The following is a 24,402-nucleotide window of genomic DNA, read 5'->3' as shown; positions in this document are numbered from 1 at the left end:
TTTTCCCCAAGACTCATCAGATTTTTAGTAAAATTTTGGAAATAATTTCGAGAAAACAGACAACATACTCTGTTTGTCCGTCCGTCCTTTCTTAGCCTCTCTAGTCCACTACCTAAGGAACTTAGAAGCTAAAACCCTAGAGATACATATTAGCCGATTTTGTATAATTAGCATAACCCTATATCCGTATCTAGGGTGAGAGGAACGTCTATTGACACTTTAAGAACTCGTGTCAGCACCTATTGACACCCTACTCTGTACCATTTGGGATATGAAATTTGAACATCTGTGTTTATAGTAAATGGTATATTACAGAAAAAACGTTATATTACTTATATTTTACTAGATACATTAAATAATTTTCAACATTTTGACAAAAGTGTCAATAGGGGTTCCCTGTCGAACAGACGTTCCTCCGACCCTACTACAAATTAATAATTTTTGGAACATTCAAATTGAAAAAAAAATTGGTTTGTTCGAGTTTATTGAAATTTCTTTGGTTTTTCTTTGCAAATTGCAGTAAATATAAGTGTTATCTGTTTTATTTGGATAGATAATGATATCAACTTCCGGTCTTCAGTGACCCCCTGTAAGAAAAAAAAAAAAACAAAATCTTCAGACTTTTAACTGCTCGAACTCCAAGAGAAAGCAGTTTTCACAATCTAATTTTTTTTGCCTTTCTCCCAGCCCCTCTAACTCCTCCAAAACCATGTTTTTGGGTTTATTTCGAAAACTGGTCCTACGCTCCTACGATTTCTTTTATTTTTGGACATGATTTGGAAGTGGTCAAGAGGAACGTTTCGTCCGAACATACCTATGACCTAAGAAATGACATACTTGAATTTTTGAAGGTCAAGGTTTTTACTACTTTAAAGGGCATATTTTTCAACCGATTTGTTTTAATTTCAATTTTTTGGAAATGTCATGAAATCAGTACTAAAACGGTTATATACAGTGCCCGCTTTGTAATCCGGATGATTGGGAGACAATACGACAGATGTCCGCTTCGTAATCCGGATGGATTTTTTGAATTTGTTCAACGTCTCGAAAATATAATACAATATTTTTTGTATAATTAGAATAAAAGTTTTAAAGAAGTTTAAAAAAACATAATTAGAGGATTCTGTGCTATTATACTTCATTTATTAAACAAAAACATCACAGGATAATTCATTTTCATTGCTGAACAGACATGCATACATAACCTCAAAATTATTTTATATGTAACCGTCGATAACTCGTCCGGATTACGCCGATCCGAATTAGAGAGCGGGCACTGTATATCCGTAATTGACTACCTTTCATGTATTTACATTTTTTATTTGTCCGTATCATTGCAACTCATGCCAGAACATTCAAGACTGATCATTTCTTTACAAATTTCCGATTTTGATATTCTTTCATGTTTTATGAATCTATTTAAATAGTAGTAGACCAGTAGGGAAAAGCACGCTTCCTTCGGATGACTTAAGTTTCGGACAACTCATTTTACTACTCGAACTCAAAGAGAGAGCAGATATTATAATCGTCTTTTTTCAACTTGTCACCGTTCTGGAGTTTAAACGGTAAGAGATAATGATTTCCAGTCTTCGATGAACCACAATAAAAAAACAATATCTCTAGACGTCGTTTTTCCCTCCCCCTCTATCCCCCCAAAATCATGTTTTCTTTGGTTTTTCTCAAAATTGGACCAAGTTTTTTCAATGATTTTTGGATATGTTTTAGAGGTAGGTCAGACAAACATTTCGACCAAACATACCGATTACTGGAAAAATCACCTTTTTGATTTATTGAAGGTCAAAAGTCAACCACTTTGAAGGGACCATTTTTTAACTGATTTGGTTAAATTTGGATTTTTTGGAAAGGCATTGAAATTCTGAACTCGACTGTATTGGTTTTCATCGGTAATGAACCGGTTAAGTATCGATTTTGAATAATTTTTTAAGCATTTTTTTTTACTTGACCTAAAGTTTGATCTCGACCAAGAGGTCCAACGGTAAGAGATATCGACTTCCGGTCTTCGATGATGAATTTTGATGAATGATGATTTTTGAAAATATAGAGCAATGTTGTAATTTTTTATGCTTAAGAGATTGAATAAAATATTTTTATTATGTTGAAAAATATCTAGAAATAATTAATATAATTTAGCCTTGGTAACCCACCTAATCTCTTGTCTTTTGATTTTTTCTTATAAAGGAGTTCATCTGAGAAATTATTGACCAGAAGTCTTTAGAAAGAATTCCAAATTACCCCAATCTACCCGATGTAGTGTCAATTACTGATTATTATATATTTCTTAAAAAATATCTTTCTAAATATTTTCTTTTATAACTCGAAGGTTCAATAATCCAATTTTAAATAATTTCAGTAAAAATTAGACACGTTTTACTTGACATGCCTAACACGAGAAGACCACGAAAAATCAATATAAATGTATAGATGTTTATGACAGAGCAAATATGCCTTTGAAAACCAATTTAAATAATCCTTTAATATTTATTGCAGATACGAGGGACATAATAACAAACTGGTCTTTACCCATAGCTCGAAATTTTAAAATAGAAGTTGAAGGGACGACTTTCATCCTAAAGTTGTGGACAACAGATTTTCTTATTATTAAGTTTGTTGTTTTTAAAGAGAGCAAAATGAAAAAAATAGCATGGCCTAATCTGCATATTAATTGGCAATTTTTGAATTTGCTTTGGGACATATTTTGAGAGTGAACGATATGCCTATTGCAGTATGCAGAAAACATATATACGAATACGATATTCGAAAGGGGAAACCAATATTTCTCACTGATACTTCAGTTTCAGTCATAATAAATTAAAAGACAGGATAAGTGGACAGAAGTTCAGAAAATTCTCGAATTCCAGAATTTGATACATCGTCCGAAAATACGCTTTAATGAATAAAAGTATTAGGGTATTAAGTAATATTACATAATCAACTAAGGTAGCATACTACAAGAGTTCGAAATGAAAATATATTTGTTTTAAAAGCCAAACTCTTAAACTTAAAAGCCAGAATCGCTTTAGACTGACTTATTGAAAACATTCTCGAAAATCGGAAATCTCTATCTCATAGTGAGACACATACGGTTCAAAGAATAAACGAACTTACCGGACTTACCCCTTTAACGGTGGATTTAAATATAGGGTATATAAAACAATAATTTACGACTTTAGCTCATTATCAAATTAATCCAATTAGGGTATTTAAGTAATGCGATAACAACTCAATAAAGGCATGGGAAGACACTTAGCGTGATTAAATCTACACCCTTAATGTAAATATTGGTTGATGTTTTCCTCAATACATGCGTGCTTGTTTACATATAAATTTTAAATTGGCACGATTAAATTTTAATAACCACCCTCTTGATAGCCCTCTTCATTTCAGTCGACCCACATATGCCCAAAATCCTTATGTGATATTGTCGTTGAAGCCTCATCCTGAGGGATGATTCTGTTAAATCATTGTCATTACACTTTTAGTGATTGATGACCAACACTGGGGAGTAGACTTTCATCCTTCGTTCCAAATGTCACTTTTAGTCTTTTGGAATATAATTTTATGGCCAGTGGAGCAACTCAAATTGGAAAATAATGGCTCAAGTCATGGAATGACAAATTTATTTTTGCTTGAGACAAACTTTATCCAAAGTTCGGCCTCTCTCTTCACAACCATGTGAGATATTGATGGCATCGAAATATCACCACTCTATTTCCAACAAATGATGCCTTGTACTGTCTATAATAATGCTCTGGATGTTCTAAACATGCATTAAAATTATCTAAGGGAAAGTACTCTCCCTTCGAACATTCATGTCTTCGAATAATCTGATTTTTTTTACATTTCTTAAGAGATTTACACGTGATTATCACATAATTATCAATAATTAATGATAAGCTAACCAATATTTAATAGAAATGTGTAAATTTCTTAGGAAAACTAAAAGTAAATTCATATTATTCGAAGGCATAAACGTTCGAAGGGAGAGTACTTTCCCCTACTCAAATGCTGAAAGTTAATATTTTTACACAAAAAATTGTTTGATTACTGAATTAATTTTTTAATTATTAAATATTGCCGATAAAAGTCTGTGGTAAGGATAAAAGAAATCAACTATCGAAATGTTAGACAAAAAAACGTTTTGATGTCAAAAAATTGGAAAAATACGGTAAGGGAAAGTACTCTCCCTTCGAACGTTCAAGCCTTCGAATAATGTGGATTTCTTTTACCTTTCTTAAGAGATTTACACATAATTATCACGTAATTATCAATAATTGATGATAAGCTAACTAATATTCAATAGAAATGTGTAAGTTTCTTTGGAAAAATAAAAGAAAATTCACATTATTCGAAGGCATGAACGTTCGAAGGGAGAGTACTTTCCCCTATATGACCATCAGAAGTATAATGAAAACAGGGAGGTGATATTAGCTCTGAAAAATGCGACCAGTTTTAGTGTAAACTTTTTCCTGTTTTCATACACATTTCACGAGATATCTGCGAAAGTACGTAGGTTGCCAATTTGGGGTGTTCGGTTGCCAATTCTATATTAAATTGGCTTGTATTTTGTATTTAGGGGAAAGTCGTCTGCCTTTAAATGCAGCAGCCTTCAAATGTTGCGATTTTTTCGTTGTTCTCAAAAGTATAAATTATATTCTATTAACTATTAGGTAGCTATCCATCATCCTCACAAATCATCAAAAAATGGAGAGCCTAGCTCCTATTTCCTAGATGCTAGATCAAAAAAATAAAAATGAGCTCTAAACTGTAATTTTGATGTTCCACAAATCATGTGATTTTTCATAGTAAAAATCATTTTACAAATAAATCTTCCATTGTGACACATAGAAGGTTAATCAGGCTTACATTTTGGTTCAGATGACACAATTTTTGTGGGTGGCAAAAATTTGCAAATATCACCCTGCAGCAGCCTTTAAATGCTAATGTCGTGTGCCTTTAAATCCTATCTTTCCATACATCAAAACGTGTGAAATCGAACTCCTACTTTTCTCTGACGAACACAAATACTTATAACCTGCTATCTTGCTCCGGCCGGGATGTTTCAAGTGTCAACTTCAATGGCTTTTTCTTCCAAATTTTCAAGTGCAAAACAGTGCTTCAGAAAAATGTGAAGAAAAGTTATTGTTTAATGTCTTTTGACTGCAGTGATGATTTTAGTGAGTGCGTTAGGCTTCAATCTAATCATTTATAGCCCATTTAGTTTTATTGATTCAATATTCTCAGTGAAAAAAAAAAACATTTAAAGGCAGCTGCCTCGCGTTTAAAGGCAAACTATGCCAGCTGCCTTCATACAAATCGACATCACTTTTTTAATTTCCTCAGAAGGAAAAACTGAGGACTTGCAAGTGCTAAATGAGGTAAGCATATACGCCGAATGAACAAGAGAAGTTTTTGGTGTAGTAGAAAATAAAATCCATTTTGTGGATTCTTCAGAAAAAAATCTTAAATTTAGAACTCCATTTTTCGTTTGAAGGCAGACGACTTTCCCCTATATTTTTTGCTAATTCATTCCACAATGATATAAAACACCGATTAAACTCCAAAGTTTTTTCGGCACGCTAAAAACATATGAGAAACAGGAAACGTCATGCCCCTGAATGAAACCATATTAAGGCAAGAATTTGTTAAGTAGTATATTTTTTTTTAACTTTACCATTTTGTAATAGAGCTTATAGGCCGCAGATGAAGAGGAACACTTGCATGTGGCTGACATAAAACACCAATATTTGGGCATACTCAATGAGCTTTACAACATATCAAAAGTAATACTGTTGATCGTAAGCATTACTTCAGATTAAAAGAAATAAATCGGTTTAAAACATTCAAAACGAGTTTGCGACCAGGTTATAAAAAAAGTTTGGAATAAAAAAAACATGGAATGTCATGGAATGTTGTGCCAGCATTATTATTATTCTTATTTATATAAATCAATAAGCTTAAGACAATAACGAATTCGACAATAATCTTTTTTCTAAAAAAAAAAAAATAAATAAACCTATTGAATCGATATGAAACTTTCCAGAAAAACTTTCATCCATAAAATCAATTTAGAAATCGGTTTATATTGAATAATACTAAAATGGAATCTTTATCCTCTACCACTCGTTGCCAAATTATTGCAGACTTGTACCGTGAAAAGGACAGATTTTATCGTATATAGATCACATGGGACACTTCACGAAATTTACGGTGAAATTGCGGAAGCGTCTAGTGGCGGGAAAAGCCAATTTTATAGCTGAATGCAGTCCTTTTTTATAATTAATGTCCGATAAGGATCAGAACGCAAAATGTGACCAACAGCGACCCTTTTTGCCGGCACAGCAAAGTAAAAATAAAAAGAGAGAGAGTGATGTAGAGGGTGCAGATCACAAGGAAAAAAAAACTACGAGAAGAGGCAAAACGAAATTAACAGAGTGATATTCTTTATTAAACTGAAGCGTATGACTCCCTCCTTGGATTTTCATTCCCCAACATATAAACCCAAAGAGGAATTCTGAGAATGAAGATTTTTCCTGCCATGGGTTCGTGTGCACATTGGAGAGAAAATGAATGGGAAAAAAATTCCGTGAAGGATATTGCAAGGCTCCGAGTGGCAGTCTCTCTGTCTCTCATGCTGGAACTTTTCAGCTAAACTGTCCGACAGAATAAAATAAATGTGATTCTGAGTTGATAACGCGTGAAGCTGAATGTGTTGCAGATAACGCTATCACCATCGTTTTCTCCATGCTGCATCCCTCTCGCTTTCAATGTGATTTTCTCACAGGATTCACCAAGTTCGACACACCCATCGTCAAAACCATAGAAGTCTAATTCATTGATCAGTAACCTCGAGAAACAAACTAAATTTAAGATAAAATTTTCTTCAGAACTATTTTAAAGACATAACTTCTTCAACTCAAATTTGCACACTAAATCTTAAGATTAATTTTGACTTTTAATCAAATTTAAGCATCAAATTCTTTTTCACTACGACTTCTCCATGAATTACAAACTCTAAAGAGACAAAACTTACCACCCCTACATAATGTGCTGATAGAGAAATGCGAAATGTGTTCATCGCCCTTTGGTCCTTGTCTTCTTTCACTGTGAATGTGTCCTTTTTTTCCTAGCACTTCTATTCGGAATTTTTAAGTAGAGTTATAGCATTGCCACCCCTTCGGGACTAAATATCTATACGACTGACACGTTTTGTTGCAAATTTCTCAGTGAATACTGCATTGGGGTGAAGTTTGTCGTCTTTCACTTCTCCAGAGACGAAAATGTACCAAGATATACTTTCAATTTGTAAAGAATTTGCAATAGTGGTCCTTTTCACAAGATTTTTGTACTATTTTCACTTTTCACTTGATGACAAGCTACACCATGGGATTGAAATTCCCAAAATAAGGAACCTTATCCAGTTCAATTATGTTCCTGTTAGTGCTCACTAACACTGACTGTCCCTCAACTGGAGATTGACTTCATCGATAAAATTAACAACATCCCATATATAGGTCTCACCTTAATTCCCCAAGTCCTGCATCTCGTTACAAATTTAATTAGTTAAATGAAATTATGATATATACATACATATATCAACTGCAAGTCCCTTCCGGAGAGGCATTTAGCTGGTTTAGAAAACCACTTTCAGCAGAGGTTCCATTTGCAAAAGACCTGCCTTATCTTGCCATCACACTTCAATCTTTTTTCCTCAAGCGTGTTCTTGAATTTCATTATAGGGAGAAAATCACAAGTCTGGTTCTCTCTCTGCTCATCTCTAGGGTGTTCTTTTCATTGTATATTAGTCTACATTCATTATATATATCATTCGCTCAGTTGTAATCATAAAATCATACACTTATGCTTTAATACAAAATTTATATCAGCCCCAGTTTGCGCTACTTTGTCTCGAATTTCCCCCACAAGGTATTATATTAATTTTATTTAGGTGCCTTTTGGCACAAACATTTATTTAGAGACAATTCTTTTACGCGGAAAAAGTGAAAGTTAAAGGAACGTTAATATAATACTGTAAAAAATGTTAAAATAATACTTTTAATAAAAGATAAATATTAAGGGGTGTCATGGATCAAGAAGGCATAATTATATTTTTCTTTATTTTTTATTTCAAAAGAATAAAAAATATTTGAAGGCAGGACACGAATGTCCCTTCCGGAAGCGTCAGTGGAAAAATGATTTTCAACTCAGAGAAAAAATCTTCTCAGTTTCCCATAGCTTTCGGCGTACTGCACGCCTTCCTCAGTGGTCGCTGAATACAATTTAGATCTCTGAATTACGTTAAAGATGGAAAAAGAACACCAAAAATGAATAGGGGGTGAGAGAGCTGATATACATGGATCTATCATAGCAGAGATACAAAGAACTAACTGTTAATTAAATTAAATTAAATTTAATTAAATTATTAAATTAAATTTAATTAAATTATTAAATTAAATTTAATTAAATTAAAATAAAAAAAATTAAATTAAAACTAGTTAACAACTAGTTAGTTCTTTGTCTCTCTGCTATGATAGATCCATGTGTAACAGCTCTCTCACCCCCTATTCATTTTTGGTGTTCTTTTCCATCTTTAACGTAATTCAGAGATCTTAATTGTATGCAGCGACCACTGAGGAAGGCGTGCAGTACGCCGAAAGCTATGGGAAACTGAGAAGATTTTTCTCTGAGTTGAAAATCATTTTTCCACTGACGCTTCCGGAAGGGACATTCGTGTCCTGCCTTCATATTATCTTCACATCAGTTTAACCACTTCGTTAATAAAAAAATTATTTAATTCAAACTCTAGGGCATATAAAAGTAAAATATTAAAACAATATTATCTAAAATATAATTTAAAAATTTTAAAACGCCAACCATTGAGGACTGATTTTTGGATTTTTTTTTTGGAAAAACCATATTTTTCGGAGGACAAGTTTTCAAGAAAAAAATTTTTTTTTTTTAAAACGTCTCCAAAAATCAAGTCTTTTTTAAAAGCTGAATTTTTATAGTTGTTTTTATAAAACTTTCAGAAATGTTGCACTTTTATATGCCTAAGAGCTTGAAAATAATTTTTTTCGTGTTGGCAAAAAATAGAGAAAATAATGGTGTTTTTTGGCTTTTTTGACGCACATAACCCCTTAAAGTTTAAGATGTTACTTCTGATAAAATAATTTTACCAATTTATGAATACTTTGATGTTCTTAAGAATTTTAAAAATTGCAACGCAGTTAGAAACAAGAATTAGAACGAGATATTAACTCTATAGGGGCCAAACAATAAGAGCTATCACCATCTCAACCACATGCATGCCTCCCATAAGACGAAATAATTTAAGAGGATTTTTTTTTTCTTTTTCCCACACTCGATCTACCAAAGCAAGGATTTTGGTTGCTTTCGAAAATGTCTCAAATGACTTTTTTTTCGTTTTTGGATACATTTCGAAAATAGTCCAGGCGGACGTCTCCCAATTTCCTCAACAGATATAAATATACTCGTACGTCTTACGCATATATGGAAAAAAATCCATATCCATATCAAGATCTCCCAAGAAGTTTATTTCTTCAACCATTTAACTAAAATTAAATTTAGTAAATTTCCAATATCAATAGCAGTTAGCTCTAACCGATAATGTATTCTTGTAATATTTACACTCAGAAAAAAAGTGAAGCTTACTCAAATTGATATAAAAGCAACTAATTTTCGTTGCCAAATCCGATTAACTCTTCCTTGGAGTTATTTTGTTTTCCATTTCGATGTAATATAGAAGAGTTGTGTCAACTCTTTTCAAAGTCACTCTGACTTTTTTCGTCGATAAATTGACATGAAAAAAGAGCTCAAAATACATTTCTTTTATTTTCCTTTTTTTACTTTGCTTTTTTAAATAGTGCATGCGTTTTCAAAAATAATCTCAATTGCATCATATTCTTAAATCGAAAACATTTAAGAATATAGAAGTGTTTTTGGAGAGGGGAACTCTGTCCGGATGCAGCAATACCATTTATGGAGTTTTAGATCAAAAACTACCACTACTCCAGAGCTTCCGACTCGCTCCGTATCTTCCTCAGTGGTCGAGTGTTGTCAGAGATCTGTGGGTTTCGTTGGGTAGGGGACATTTTGCATTGGCGGAAAGGTTCCAGAATTTTTACAAAAGATCTCAACGAATGCACCAGAACTCTTCGATCATTCGGGGACAACTCTATCTGTAATCTTACACGGCAATTTTATACAGTATTCAAGAATATACATCAGTCGTGATGAAAATTTACATAAAAAAACAGTGGTAGTTACATCGATAAAATTTACCTCAACCGTAAAGTTGATTTAACTCTTTGAATTTTCTCTGAGTGGGTAATTTATTTATTTTTCTCGAATATTGCTTTTTTATTTGATTTTATGCTTGTTAAAAAGTTAGAGGATACACTATAGAAGATTATCGAATATAGATCTTCAGTGACCCCTCCTCCTATAAATGAATATGCCTTATGGCCTCTACACACTAGAGAAATATATGTCCATATTGAAGAGTTTTTCCTACACAAGCATAAGGAATTTGCTTCAATATGGACATAAATTTCTCTAGTGTGTAGAGACCATTAGGGAACTTTTCTTTACTTACATCCATATTTTGGATTTTTTCAAAAATACCTCCAAATCCCTTCTTTATGAAAAGAAACCATTTACTGAAAATTCATTGACACCAAGAAATTTTTTTCTCCACGTGAGGACAGTAATTTCTCCCGTTAATGGCACTGGCAACATTTGCCAGTGCTTTATTATTAAGAACGAACAGTTCAATAATGGTCAAGCATTTAAAAAAAAAGGCTAATTAAAGCTTTATTGTACAAAAAATTTACAATTTCAAATTATTATTTATCTTTCCACAATGTTAATTTATAAACTTCATTAACATATACTACTTTGCACTCTGAACTAACCAATTAACAATAATAATCACAAGGTAAAAACTACAAAAAAAAACTTTTTCCCTATTCAGATATTATTCTCGTATTTTTTTTGCTCATCTCTTTTTGTGAATTAAAAGTCTGAGTTGAAATATTTCACATTTTTTTCTCATCGGTAACAAAGATTAAAATTAAAACGTGATTTGACTCATTTCTCTAAGAAAACAGCAACTGACGGAAAAGTTCATATTATTTTTCATTTCCGCATTTTCTTTTGTGCTCTAACGAATTCTTATACCGGTGAAAGGGGTTTGAGTTTATAGAGGTAGAAAGTTTTCATCAGAATTTTCACAATTTCAAATAAAATGGAAGAAAATTGTATTTGTCAATGAAGCGAAAAGTTACGAATGGAAAAAAAAATTAAGCATTGCATGTATATCAATGTTGTCGAAAAGTTAAAGTATTTACGAAGAACGAGGACTATTAACATGGCAAAAGCTAAATTCGAGTGTTTTTCTGGTACAAATTGGTCGCTTGAATTAGCAATTGTCCTATCTACTACGGTTTTCATAACAGATGGAACAATTGTTGATAGAAATGATGACTTGTAGCAGATGTTTCTTGGATTTCCACGTTTCTTCAACTTTCAACGAAATACTCTCTAAAATGGACTTATTAAATATAGCAAGACTCTTCGCACCCCAAAAAGAAGACAAAGTACAGTGGTAGAGGAAAAGGAAAATATATATACTTGTGTATTGCAGTTCACCTTCCACTCCAACTCAAACACCCCATTCGAACCCCATGAAACACTGCATATCCTCCATTGTTGGCTGCAAAGTTGAATCAACAAATGTTAATAAGAAAGAACAATTCACTCTCTGCCCATCCTCCTCTGTGACGTGCTAAAGTTTATCCCCCAAGCTTCACGGTAAGCTGCTACTGCAATAACAGAACCGCAAGGCAACAACAACTTAACTTGAAAAATACTTAAAACATCGTAAACGGGGATCTCAACGTGATAAAACAATGGTACACTGTTTCCTTCAACTTAGAACACACGAAGCCACTTTGAAAGAGTTAAGAAGGTGCATCACAATTCCCTTCTATCGCTCTCTTGGGAAGAAAAATGTTCAAGTTCAAGAGCCGGATATCCGACAGCATAACTCAATTTCACATACCACTGGGGAACAAACATCCTTCTTTTCCCCCACAATTAAATTATTAAATAGATTCGAGTTGGGAAAATGTTGATGCAAGTAGCATATGCTATTCCAGAGATGTTTTCATGTCACGCGGATTTTCCCTCTCTTGCTTATCCTGCATCCCAAAAAGTCTTAAAGATAACTGTGCCATGAGTAAGCCTCGAAAACCTAAACTCTGTTCTTATCAAAAAGAAAGATGACTCCGCTATTTTGCTAATCTTTCTATTTGTCGATGATGAAGCATTTTGAAACGAGAAGGCGGAAAATCCCAAGAAATGAGAACGATTGAGGGGTCTCCGTAAATACGGTTACTATTTGAAATTTATTATTGGATAAATCTTACTTTCATTTATTTAGATATTTTTCTTAGGATTAAAAGTTCAAAGTAAAAGTCTTTTACATTTTTCTTTGACAACAGAACTATAAATTAATAATTTATGCCAAATTTTCCATGTTATTTAATGTTATTTCACATAAAAGGAAATCAAATAAACAATCCTAATACTTGATATAACCGGGGATAAAATATTGGTGGCAAGTCCAACATTTCGTTTCCAGTTCGCCTTTTCTACTTCTTCCAAACCAATAGAAGTTAGAGTCAAAAACAGCCTTTTTAAAAGTACATTAAAAACCACATTTTCTCGTTATTTTTTCGTTTTCGTTTCTTAAATTTTTTTAAATTTCTTTTTTAATTATTAATTCAGTTACAATTTTAATAAAATAAAGATAGCTTAGTACCTCAGCATAAAACATTTAAATAAATGTCAAAATAAACAATAATATAAAAAGTTGTCCTAAATTTAGAACGAAACGATCTACTACTAACGACCTACATTGAGCGATCTATTTTAATCAAATTCGAGCATTCTGCAGAATTCTTTTCAATTTCATTACTTTTCAAAATTTGCAAAAATTACCAAGATTTAGTATACATTTGAATTTTAAATCGAAATTAATTATCAGTTCAAAACCGGTCAAAGTTCGTCAAAACTTCCAGTACAGAAGAATTCATCAATTGACGAGTGATACCTAGTAACCTATTTATACTAGAGAAGAGACAGGAAAATTTCATGTCCCAGCATTGAACTAGGGATCTTTCGCTAACTATAGGTAAGATTTCTACTACTTGAGCAATAGGATCACACGCTCTGATAGACTCTTTATATATTAAATATGTACAACAAGTTGAATCCATATTTATATCAAAATAAGTTGATACATACAACTCTTTCTATAACAATATAACAACCTTAAGAAATAGTGAGAGAGGTATTCAAACAAATAATTCAAGTTTAATATCGTTTTAGCTTCGAAAGAGTTATTTGAGAAAAGAAGAACGGAATAAAGCTAGTTTTCCAAAGTGTCCAAGGACGAAATATTCGCCTTGACTACCTTTAAAACATATTCGAAAAAGAAAAAAAAATAGGAGCTGTTTTCAAAAGAAACCAAGAAATATTGTTGTGGTGGAGAACGAAGAGGATAGGGGGGGGGGGAGAAGAAAAAAGACTGTCCTAGATAATGATGACTTATCTAGAGGATCTAAGAGTCGTCGAAGATCGGAAGTCGATATTTCCCACCGTTTGAACTCTAGCTGTGTCACAAGTTATAAAAAAGCGGATTTGATAACTACTCTCTCTTTGAGTTCGAACAATAAAATACCACATTTCGAACTTGTGACTTTGGAAATTGCATGTCACTATGCCGAAATTTGGTACACTTAGCCTAACCTAAACATTAAGCCTATTAGACGGAGAAACAAAATATGTGATTGGAATTTTTGTCTACGGTCGAACAGCCTAATCCAACCGTACAGCCTAATTCCCTACCATCTAATCTAAAGTACCGTAAGTGCGGTTGACTTTGACACCCCCTGTACGTAAGCTTTTTCTTTATTTTCTAGAACTGAAGGATGGTCTTTACGGATCCGATCTACCATGGCTGATCGGTAAAGACCATCCTTGAGTTCTAGAAATAAAGAAAAGCTTTAGACGAAAAAAAGACGAACAGGGGGCTGTCGAAGTCATCCCCACCTACGGTACCCTAAAACCTAATAATCTAATTGAGCTTCAAATATGAATTTCTCACAACTTTGAATGGGACTAGAGTGCAGTAATCATTTATGGACGCTATACACTTACGGGCAGCTTGCAAAAATTTTATTTTTTTCTTAAAACAGATTTCGAAAAATCATGAAATCAACATCTTATAATGTGATTAACAATTTCGTGATTTTCAAAATAAGTATGTTTCAAGTAAAAATTGAAGATTACTGAACATAAGTCTATAACGTCCATAAGTGATGACTTCCCTCTACAGAAATTTTCCTTAATAAACACAGTATTAAATTTTTATTTAAATGTCACAATTTTATTATTTCATTTCTTTGTACTCCCAGATAAATCGAAAATCCTTTCATGTTCGTATTGATTTTTAATAAATAAATTTGTTCTCAAAAATTGAGAACAAAACTTTTCACCATCGTAACCAATGTATTTCGAGCATTCATCGAGTTTATTTTCGAAATTCTATTTTCCTGATCTACTACAAATTCTCATAATGGTCGTAAGATACGAGTATAAGCATAAGAATAGAGAAAACTTTGTTTCGCTATTTTATTCAATTGCTGCAAAATTATGTGAAAAGTAATAAGCTGTAGATATTGATTAAAGAAAACTGCGTGAAATTACTTCTTTTGCATTTGTTGTTACAACCAATATTTTTCCTCTCTATCAGTTAATAAATTACAATTTTTCGTATTATTATTTTCGATCCCGAATTCCATCACAGAGACTTATGTAGAAGTTATGAAATGGATGTCAATGAGCGAAACATCTTGAATTTAAATGCATAATTGGACTGAAAAATTGTGGGATGAGGTGGGTACATGGTAAAAATGACGTAGGATCTGGGTAATATTTCATTGCGATGGATGCTAGGTGGCTGAGAATAAGAATTCACAATTTTATCCGAATTCAAGTCATGACTTTCCTCTAACGAGACCATCCCCAGACAAGTTTGTTTATTTCATCCCAATGTGCTCAACCATGGAGAGCTTTTGTATCACTGTGTATAAGCCCTCTTCGCGACATTCGACTATATACCACTCGTCCATTTATTACGGTCGTACTCTCATCCCATTTTATAAATTGCCTTCGACAGTAGCATCCTGCAGCAAGAGGCTCAATTTCTGCACCAAAATTGCAGTTAAGTAATATATTACAAATTGATAAGGATTTTTGGAATTTTACCATGAAAATTTAACTCTAAACTTTTCCAATATTATTTTGAATTTTTGAAATATTGGCTGAATTATGAGATGTCAGCTAAAGCTTAATGTCGGATACACAGTCCTCAAGATGTGCGATTGAATTTCGATTTTTGCCAAAGTACTCAATGGTCATTTTGGGTGAATGTGTGTCCGTGTGCCAAATTTGATAAATTTCCTCAATGGTTTTTAAGGCAAAAATGGCAAGTCAACTGTATACCGTGTTCACTAGGGCATATTTGGCCAAGGATGTTTGGTCTTCTAATGTACAACAGGGAAATATGTGTTATTTACAAAAGAAAACTGTACAAGACCGAAAAAGTTTCCTAACATGATCCTGATGGGAATATGTTATGAGCTCCCAAAACTTTTATTTTGCCATCGTGATGCTCATTTTCGGAAAGTCATGGACAATTTTTGAGATAGAAAACTATTAGGAAATTTCATTTAAAAAGTTGAAAGTTTTATACCGCAGAATAAGTTCTTTGGATAGATGGGGAGGGGGGAGGAAGGATATGGAACACGATGGACGAAACGATGTAGAAGTTGGGTAAAGGAATAAAAGGGCGATTTGTGGCCAGTCCATTGGTATTATGTTATCTTTTAGCCAACACAACAAGATAGTCACGTACCTTATAAGATCCGAGATTTTTGACAGAGCATGCCAGTTTCACATTTCTACCAGCTGGAACAGTGATATTTTCAATAACGTCCGTAAATTCCGGATCCTCCGAGACAGCTGCAAAAAAAAAACAATATTGAAAAAAATAAGAAAACACATGAAATTCACATTTACTGCCATTCTCATCAATGCCTCAGAGGGAGAATTTGATAGGAAATTGCACATTTTTATTCACAATTCATTGTTCAAATCAATACAGCATCTTTCAACGAACTTTCTTTACACATTTCTTTTCATTTTACATCAATGACACATAAAGAATGAAGCAATTTCCCAACTACATATTGATCTTCTCTATAGCGCTATTGAAGAAATTATTTCCCATTGAGAAAAGCAAATTTTCACATGCATCTCCCTACAAGTATTTCCTCTTTACTATGAATCTTTTATTAAGTCAGTGGCAATCAAATAGAAAATGCTGAATCGTAAAGTGTTGAAAAATCTAAGAGCTGTGAATTTTTCAATTTATTACGTGAAAGACGAGATAAATGAATGCAGCAATTTGTGATGGGAAAAAGGAAGAAAATTATTCTGATAATCATCCCATTTTCCCGTGAAGGTGTGAAATACCCCTTATAAAGAAATAATAATTTCTCAAAGAGAATTTCTGAAATATTAATATATTTTATTATCATAGAAATATGATTATAACTTTAATTTACTATAGAAATCATAGAAATTCGGTATTAGCAAAAGAATTCAATGAAGATTGAAATATTTAAAATATTTTTATGATTCACATTCAATGTTTTTATTGTGATTTTTTATTTAATATTCAGTGTTTAAGTTAATTCTCATTACCGTTTATAATTCAATAATTCCATTTCAAAGCTCTAGATCGGAAAAATTGGAGCAATTAATTAATAGAAAAAAATAATTATTTTACGAATACCTATTAATTTTGCTGCCTATTTTCTACGATGACCAAATTTGTCATAGAAATTCTCTATTTTATTTCAGTTAGTATTTTATGCAAAACGACAGAAATGATAATTTCTGTATATAACTACAATTTTATATGTATTGTGTTAATTTTTCAACATATTTGACATATCGATTTATATGCTTCCAGGAATATATAGAATAAAAAGGGGAAGGGGCAAAGCGTCCCAGCTTTGCGGAATGCTCGAACTCGTGACTTATGCCCTAGTCACACTAACCATGATTTCGAATTGAATGTCTAACCATGATTTCGAATATAATACGCTAAGCCGTCTCTCGGCTAATCCTCAGGTCTGTCAAGGCCCTTAGATGCTATACCTCAAAATTACTTTCGCATCATTTACTGTTTATCGGTTCTCAACCGATTTATTGAACAGATTGAATTATTCAAAACATTGCGCAAAATAGCTTAGGAGTAATGCTACTGATTTTCGAATAAAAATTGTTTATCGGTTATGAATCGGTTTATTATTGGTTCATAACCGATTGGAACTGATTCAGTGTTGTCAAAAAATCCAAGACCTTTCCAACGAGCCCAAACAGGATACCATTCGGTTGATAAATGCGCTCTCAGGAGCCTTTTTAGCCTTTAATCTTGAAAAACTGTTATTAGGAATGATTCAACTGGATTTTCGTATAAAGATGAAATGTCTACCTAAGTAACCTCTAAAACATATTTAAAAATGAAAAAAAAATTGTACGACGCGTTTTCGAACAATTCCCAAAAAATACGGTTTTGGAGGTGAAAGAAAACGGTGGTGGGGGGAATATGAGGGGAATATTAACGATCCTTGGGTCAATGTATGAGGAGTCCCTCTTAGGTCCTAAGTCGTTATCTCTAACCGTTTGACCTCTAGAGCTGGCGACAGCCGAATGGACAGATGGACAGATGGACAAAAAGCGTGACGACATTTCTCAGAAATCTTCCTTATGCCTTACACACACTTGTGACTTAAGCTGAGAGACGACTTTACGTAATTATGATGAGAATAATAATCAGATTACATTTCCATAGGTTTCTTATTAATTCGTCTCTCGACTTAAGCCAAGAAACAGTTTAAAGTCGTAAGTGTGTCAAGGGCGTTAGACAAATTTTGAAAGAAATGAGTATCAAAAAAATCCCCTGTTTATTTAGATAGTGGTCTTATTCTCTGGAAGATTTCGGAAGGATAATTTCACATTTTATCTATGCAAATGATAATAAAGACCGACTAGACCTTTTGTGAAACAACTAGACCCAACTTTTCCACGTAAGACAATTAATGCTATATAATGTACTTTCTGCCTTTCACAGTACAATACCCGTCTTCAGTTTAGAAAAAAAATATTCAGTAATTTAATAAACATTGACTAGAGTTGGTAAATTTAAAGAAATTTCATGAATTTCCGCCTAAAGTAGGTGGCGACTGCTGTGAAATTTCTGAAATTTCACCATCTCTACCATTGACGATGTGTGAATTTGAGAAATATCAAGTTAGTTGCCTTTCTCGGATGTAGTCCAGGCCTTACCCCATATAGGGTCCATCCCTCTGACTTATATTCTGGCCACGTATCATGAGTAATTTGACGTACTCAGTGAAAATTTTTTGGCAGATGACACGTGTTATAAAATGAGTCTTTTAAAACCTTATAAAATAATGAGATTCTCGTTTCACTTTGCGATCTTTTTCCAGCTTTATTGCATTCCTCACACATTCTCCACAGTTCAGATTCTCTTTGTCCTGTCTTTTGGCTTTTTCACCCAAACCCCAAATAAAACCACCCTGATTATTCATCTCAACAATGTGTTGTATAATTTTTTTTTGCTCAGCCATTTCTTAAATATTTTCCACCTACATTTTTCGTCTTTGGCACACAATTTCCATCCGAAAGAATAAAGAATCGATGGGTAGCAGACGTTGGCTAGCCCGGAAGGTATTACACTTTTTCTTGCTTGTATTTATCTCCCCTCCCAACTTTTCCCACATAGGTATTCTTCCTTAGCTTATTTCCATCTTTACTTCTCTCCCTATTGGCATACCAAAGTAGAAAATATTAAAAAAAAAAAGGTATTATTATTCTTTCATTTCAATGTTTGGCTTGAGCTTTTTAAGCCAAGAAGGTTTCATAAAATAAAATGAGCAATCAAGATAGTGATCGAATAATTTCATTCAATTCTTAATTGTAAATCTTGGAATGCAGGTATCGGGTATTTTATACCAAGACCTTATGTGCTACTGATGGAAAATGGTACTTTTTGGAAGAAGTTAATTTACAAATGTATTCATCCACTGGATTAGTAAATAAACGAAATCTTGTATAAATAGACAGTTGCTTGTATTTTAGCTGAGACGGTTTTGAAGAATCAAATTCGAATTTGAGCCCTCAGAATGTCTGGGATTTTATAATGTCTCAGGGCTATTCTGAGTCTCCTGACTTTGAATTTCACCGCACAAAGCCCGACACTTCGAAATTCGAACAGGAAACACTTCAGCCACTACGTGAATGAAACTATGTAGAAGCATTAATTTTTTCTACTTTAAATTTCGAATGCCTTTTCGATTGAGGAAACTTCGGCTATGAGAGCATAATAAACTCAAAACATAAGAAGCGGCGATGTGAAAACTTCGTGCAATGCTCAAATCAGACAGTTTGATGCTATGCTCCGTAATTTGTTGGAAACGCTTACGGATTAACTCTAAACACTAACTAAAGTAACTGAGAATCAAAAGGCGTGAAAGGTTCTCCTGGTTACTTTAACGTTACCCCAAGATCTTATTAGGAAGGAGCGGTTGAAAATAAATTATTATCTCTAGTCTTTAATTATGATCACTCATTATCATTCATTAAAGTTTAACTAAAGTTGGCTAAACTCTGCAGCTCAGGTACGATGAATCCTTTGTTTCATCATCTTGGAGAGGTGTGAAAAAAAAACCATCCCAGTCTCTGCAAATTTCCAAAAGCTCGCAAAATAGAATCATTTTGAGGAGCAAAGCACGTTTTGTGTGAAAACATCTGACAGTCGATCGTCGTGAAGGTGATGAATACCAAACAGAATCCCCAAAATGAGTCTCGCGTGCCTAGTATCATTCTCCTTATGCTCACATCATCGTATGGATGACGGCTTAAAAGAACCACCGACATAATACATTTCTTAAAGCATAGCTGATAGCTTTGGTTACATTACACACACACACCCAGTGTTTGTATATAAATTTATGGCAATTATTAAGAAGGAATCCCTAATGTCGTGGGTGGTATTTCGCGCAATGCTGCAACTAAAAGCAGCAGAAAGGGGAAGAGATGTGTCAGAAGCCAATAATAGATGAGAAGATGTTATGAGAATTTAGTTGACGATCAATCTCTGAGCGTGGCTGCGCACAGCCTAATAAAAGCATATTTAACTTCAAAAGTGCATTTGGCAAACTTTTCATCCTAACCACCAACACATCATAGAAACTATTCAAATTGCCCGCCCAAAACTTCTCAAAAGAGCTTGGATGATTATCATTTGGAAGCACTATGTTTATTAATGCACGTGTTGCCTCTGTTGTTGCACTCTGTATGCATGAAAAGTCACACAATATTCCTCATTTTCACCATTGAACATCGCTATCCAAACCAGAAATTCATAATATTGAACTAAGATGGGTGGAAGAGGGGCTTATAGAATCAAGAGGCTATAAAAGGACTAAGCACTTTGCGGAGGAATATAAAAGACAAAAACATGCCGTAAAACATGAGTTTTATTGACCATTAAATTTTAGCTACGGAAAATCACCCTGTCATTTTATCCTGTGATTTCCGTCATGCGATGGTGATGACGGGTTAACCACTAAACATTGGTTGACGAAGCCAAATAAGCACACCTCATCCCTATCCATCAGAATTCTGCCAGTGAGCTCAATCTACGGTCAACAAATTGGGCGATTGACGGACATTTGTGGATATACACACATTATGTTGCCAATGTTATGTTTGAATGAAATACTCTTGCACAAAATTCAATCCTCATATCGTGCTTTCAAAATATTTTAAAACTTTATAGTTCTACTACATAGAAAGCTATTGTGATAGAAAAATCGAAATTTTCGCTTGTGTCGTACGGTCCTGTTATCTAAAAATATTGAAATTAATGCCTTTGCCCAGGGGGATGACATTAGCTCTAACAAAAAATGTGACCAGTTCTAGTGTAAATTTTTTCCTATTTTCGAACACATTTCACGAGATATCTCCAAAACTACGTAGGTAGCCTATTTGGGGTTTTCGGTTGCGTATTCAATATTAAGTAAGATTTTATTTTGTATTTGTATTCTTTGCTAATTCATTCCACAATGACAGAAAACAGCTAATAAACTCCAAAGTTTTTTTGGCACGCTAGAAACATATGGGAAACATAGGAAACGTCATGCCCCTGCCCTTGCCATACTTTTTACAACGGTAAAATTTCATAAAATCAAAATTCGCATTCCTTTCATTATGGCTTCGGCACACCTTTTAGATCAGGAAAATTTCATGAAGTCGAAATTCGAATTGCTTTCTTTCTCACATGCTTTGGATATGTCTATCTCATTCTATTGTACTCTTCTTCTTCTTTTAAACATCATTCCAAATTCAATTTAGCTCAATCGAATTTGCTGTGCGAAAGAATGAGATAGTCATATGTAAAACATGTGAGAAAGAAAGGGATTCGAATTTCGACTTCATGAAATTTTCCTGATCTAAAAGGTGTGCCGGAGTCAATAGAAAGATTTACATAGCCTATATCGTACTCTTTCGGACTCAAAATTAAAGTGAACTAAATTTAATTTGGTGTGATGTTCAAAAGAAGAAGAATAGTGCGAAAGAGTAGGATATACATATGCAAAACTTTTAAGAAAGAGAGGGATGTAAATTTCATGAATTCGAAATTCGCATCCCTTTCCATTTCAAAATTATTACATGTGTCTATCTCAACCTTTCTCGCTCTTCTTCTTATTTCAAACATCACAACAAATTCAATTTAGCTCAATCGAATTTGGAGTGTGAAAGAATGAGATAGAGATATGCAAACAATGTTTTAGGAAAGTTCAGGTTTTAGTGCGTTTTAGTAAGTTTTTTCTACACAAACGTAAGCAAGTTGCTTCAATATGGACATAAATTTCTCTAGTATAGGCTATTAGAGTCATTCCAACAATTATTTCAAGGTCTCTAAAGAGCGTCTAAAGTTTAAAAAACCTTTAATTTATTTTTTTATTTTCCCAACCAATCATCCACTATTCTTTCCCTCTGTATCTGTGTCCTATTTCCTCATTAACTTCGTAAAAATTCTACGCTCGATTGTATGAGTTAACATATACGACCTACTGATTCAGAATTTCTGCCGTTTAGAAGTTTAGTCCGGTATTTGTAAAGCCGGCTTCAGACCTAAGATTTAGCCCAGTTTCCGATGGTCTCGAAATTCAAAATAGCAACCAATTTTATTGGTTTGTCAAAATTGAATGGATAACTTGCCCATGTTGTTCAATCTTAAATGATAATTTTACAAAAAATCTTGAATGATAAGAAATTAGAAAAGTTAAGCCATATAGCTAAGCCTTAGGTCTGAAGCCCATATAAGTCAGCGGCAGTCGTAACTACAAAAGATATTTTTGGGAATATTTTGATTTTATCTTCTCTTATTAAGGCAAATTCGTTTTCAGTAAAAAGGTCTTAGAATCCCTAACACAAGTGAACTTGAGAAAAAACTTTTCCTGACATTCTTGAATAAATTTAATCACTTCATTTTTTTACAATTTTAATTTTCGCAAGAAACAACTCACACGTACGAATGCCACGTGATGAAATTGACACATGTCCCTAATGTGACAGTATTTGTGGGAAAACAGTGGTCATGTTACATGATGTGACGAGGTGTGAAAAATCATTGAACAAACACCAAAGGCATGACAATGATTAATTTGCTGCCTGTTTTTATTTCTCACCAATTAAGTTCAATTAGATGAAACAAGACGATATAATTAATCATTCTATCTCGTGGACTTTTTGCGTGATATATTTCTCTATATAAGAATCATTATTATTCTGCAATATTGCTACACATTATGTGTACAACACATTGTTTATCCCTGTGGCATCCCACCAGCCGGATATTAGAGGGCCTCCCCATTTTTTTTCCAACTTCCAACATGATAGGGGCGAAAAACCCTAGTATATGTGGTTTTTCCTCATTCGCAATAAAGTAACATGTCTCATGTACATTTTCTTCTGCCTCTTTGACTGCCTTCCCACAGCCTCCAATACTCTTCTCATCTTGGCCCATCTCCGCCCATCCATTTTCCACTGAAATATTCTTCGACGGATGTCAGACTGGTTGACTGACTGACAGCTGTGTGACTCGCTATATCTTCCCACTTCACAGTACCTCTTCACACAATTTTCCCCATGAGAAAGCCAAAGAAAAGGGGCAGGCAAGTTCCCAAATGGATGAAATAAAAGACTAAGGGAATCTATACATTCTGAGAAATTTTCGCCAACAGGGAGCATTTTTGATATAAAATGTTTACACCTAAGTATATGCGTAAATCCGATTAGATTAATTTTGATAAGATTCTTATGGTTCTGTATACCTTTTTAGATCAGGAAAATTGAATGGAATCAAAATTTTCATCCCTTTCTCTCTCAAAAGTTTTATATGTGTTTATCTTATGGCCTCTACACACTAGACAAATTTATATGTCCATTTTGAAGAGTTTATCTTATGGCCTCTACACACTAGAGAAATTTATGTCCATATTGAAGAGTTTTTCTTGTGACCTCTACACACTAGAAAAATTTATGTCCATATTGAAAAAAAATCCGTACGCTTGTGTAGGAAAAACTCATCAATATGGACATAAATTTCTCTAGTATGTAGAGGCCATTACACAAGCGTAGGGACTTTGCTTCAATATGGACATAAATTTCTCTAGTGTGTTGAACCCATTAGTTTTTGGTACTAAAACTGAAGTGAACTAATTCTCAATTTGCTGTGATGTCCAAAGGAAGAAGAAGATTGCAAAAGAGTGAGTCAGTCATATGCAAGACATTTGAGCATAAAGGGATGCGAATTTTGATGTCATGAAAATTTCCTTATATAAATGGTGTGCCAAAGCTATTATAATGTTTAGAGGTTATAAAACATACAACATTTACTTGCAATGTGTTTTTTTTCCTAAATTGAACAGAATGGCACTGTACTTCATGTAAGAACTACATTTGTTATTTCATGTATGGTTCGAGTTACGTTCATTTGCTAGTTTTCGATCGAATTACTTCATTCGAATTACATCAGCATCATCATTTTCAACCGCTTATCCCTATTGGGGTCGCTATTGGAAGAAACAGCCAGTCAATTAATGGACTGTATAGGAGCGCCATCTTTAACGGGGA

At 33.5% G+C, this 24,402-nt stretch overlaps 1 protein-coding gene across 1 annotated transcript in view; it reads right to left on the bottom strand.

Moving 5' to 3' along the window:
- The window catches only part of LOC129805426 (lachesin-like), a 117,220-nt gene that overhangs the window by 58,830 nt on the left and 33,988 nt on the right, over positions 1–24,402 (bottom strand). Inside the window, exon 2 of the mRNA XM_055853314.1 lies at positions 16,022–16,128. Coding sequence (XP_055709289.1) covers positions 16,022–16,128 — 107 coding nt within the window. The remainder of the gene's footprint in view (positions 1–16,021; positions 16,129–24,402) is intronic.

The sequence above is a fragment of the Phlebotomus papatasi genome, chromosome 3, assembly GCF_024763615.1.
Source record: "Phlebotomus papatasi isolate M1 chromosome 3, Ppap_2.1, whole genome shotgun sequence".
Taxonomy (NCBI): Eukaryota; Metazoa; Arthropoda; class Insecta; order Diptera; family Psychodidae; genus Phlebotomus; species Phlebotomus papatasi.
This window is presented reverse-complemented; position numbering and strand designations above follow the sequence as displayed.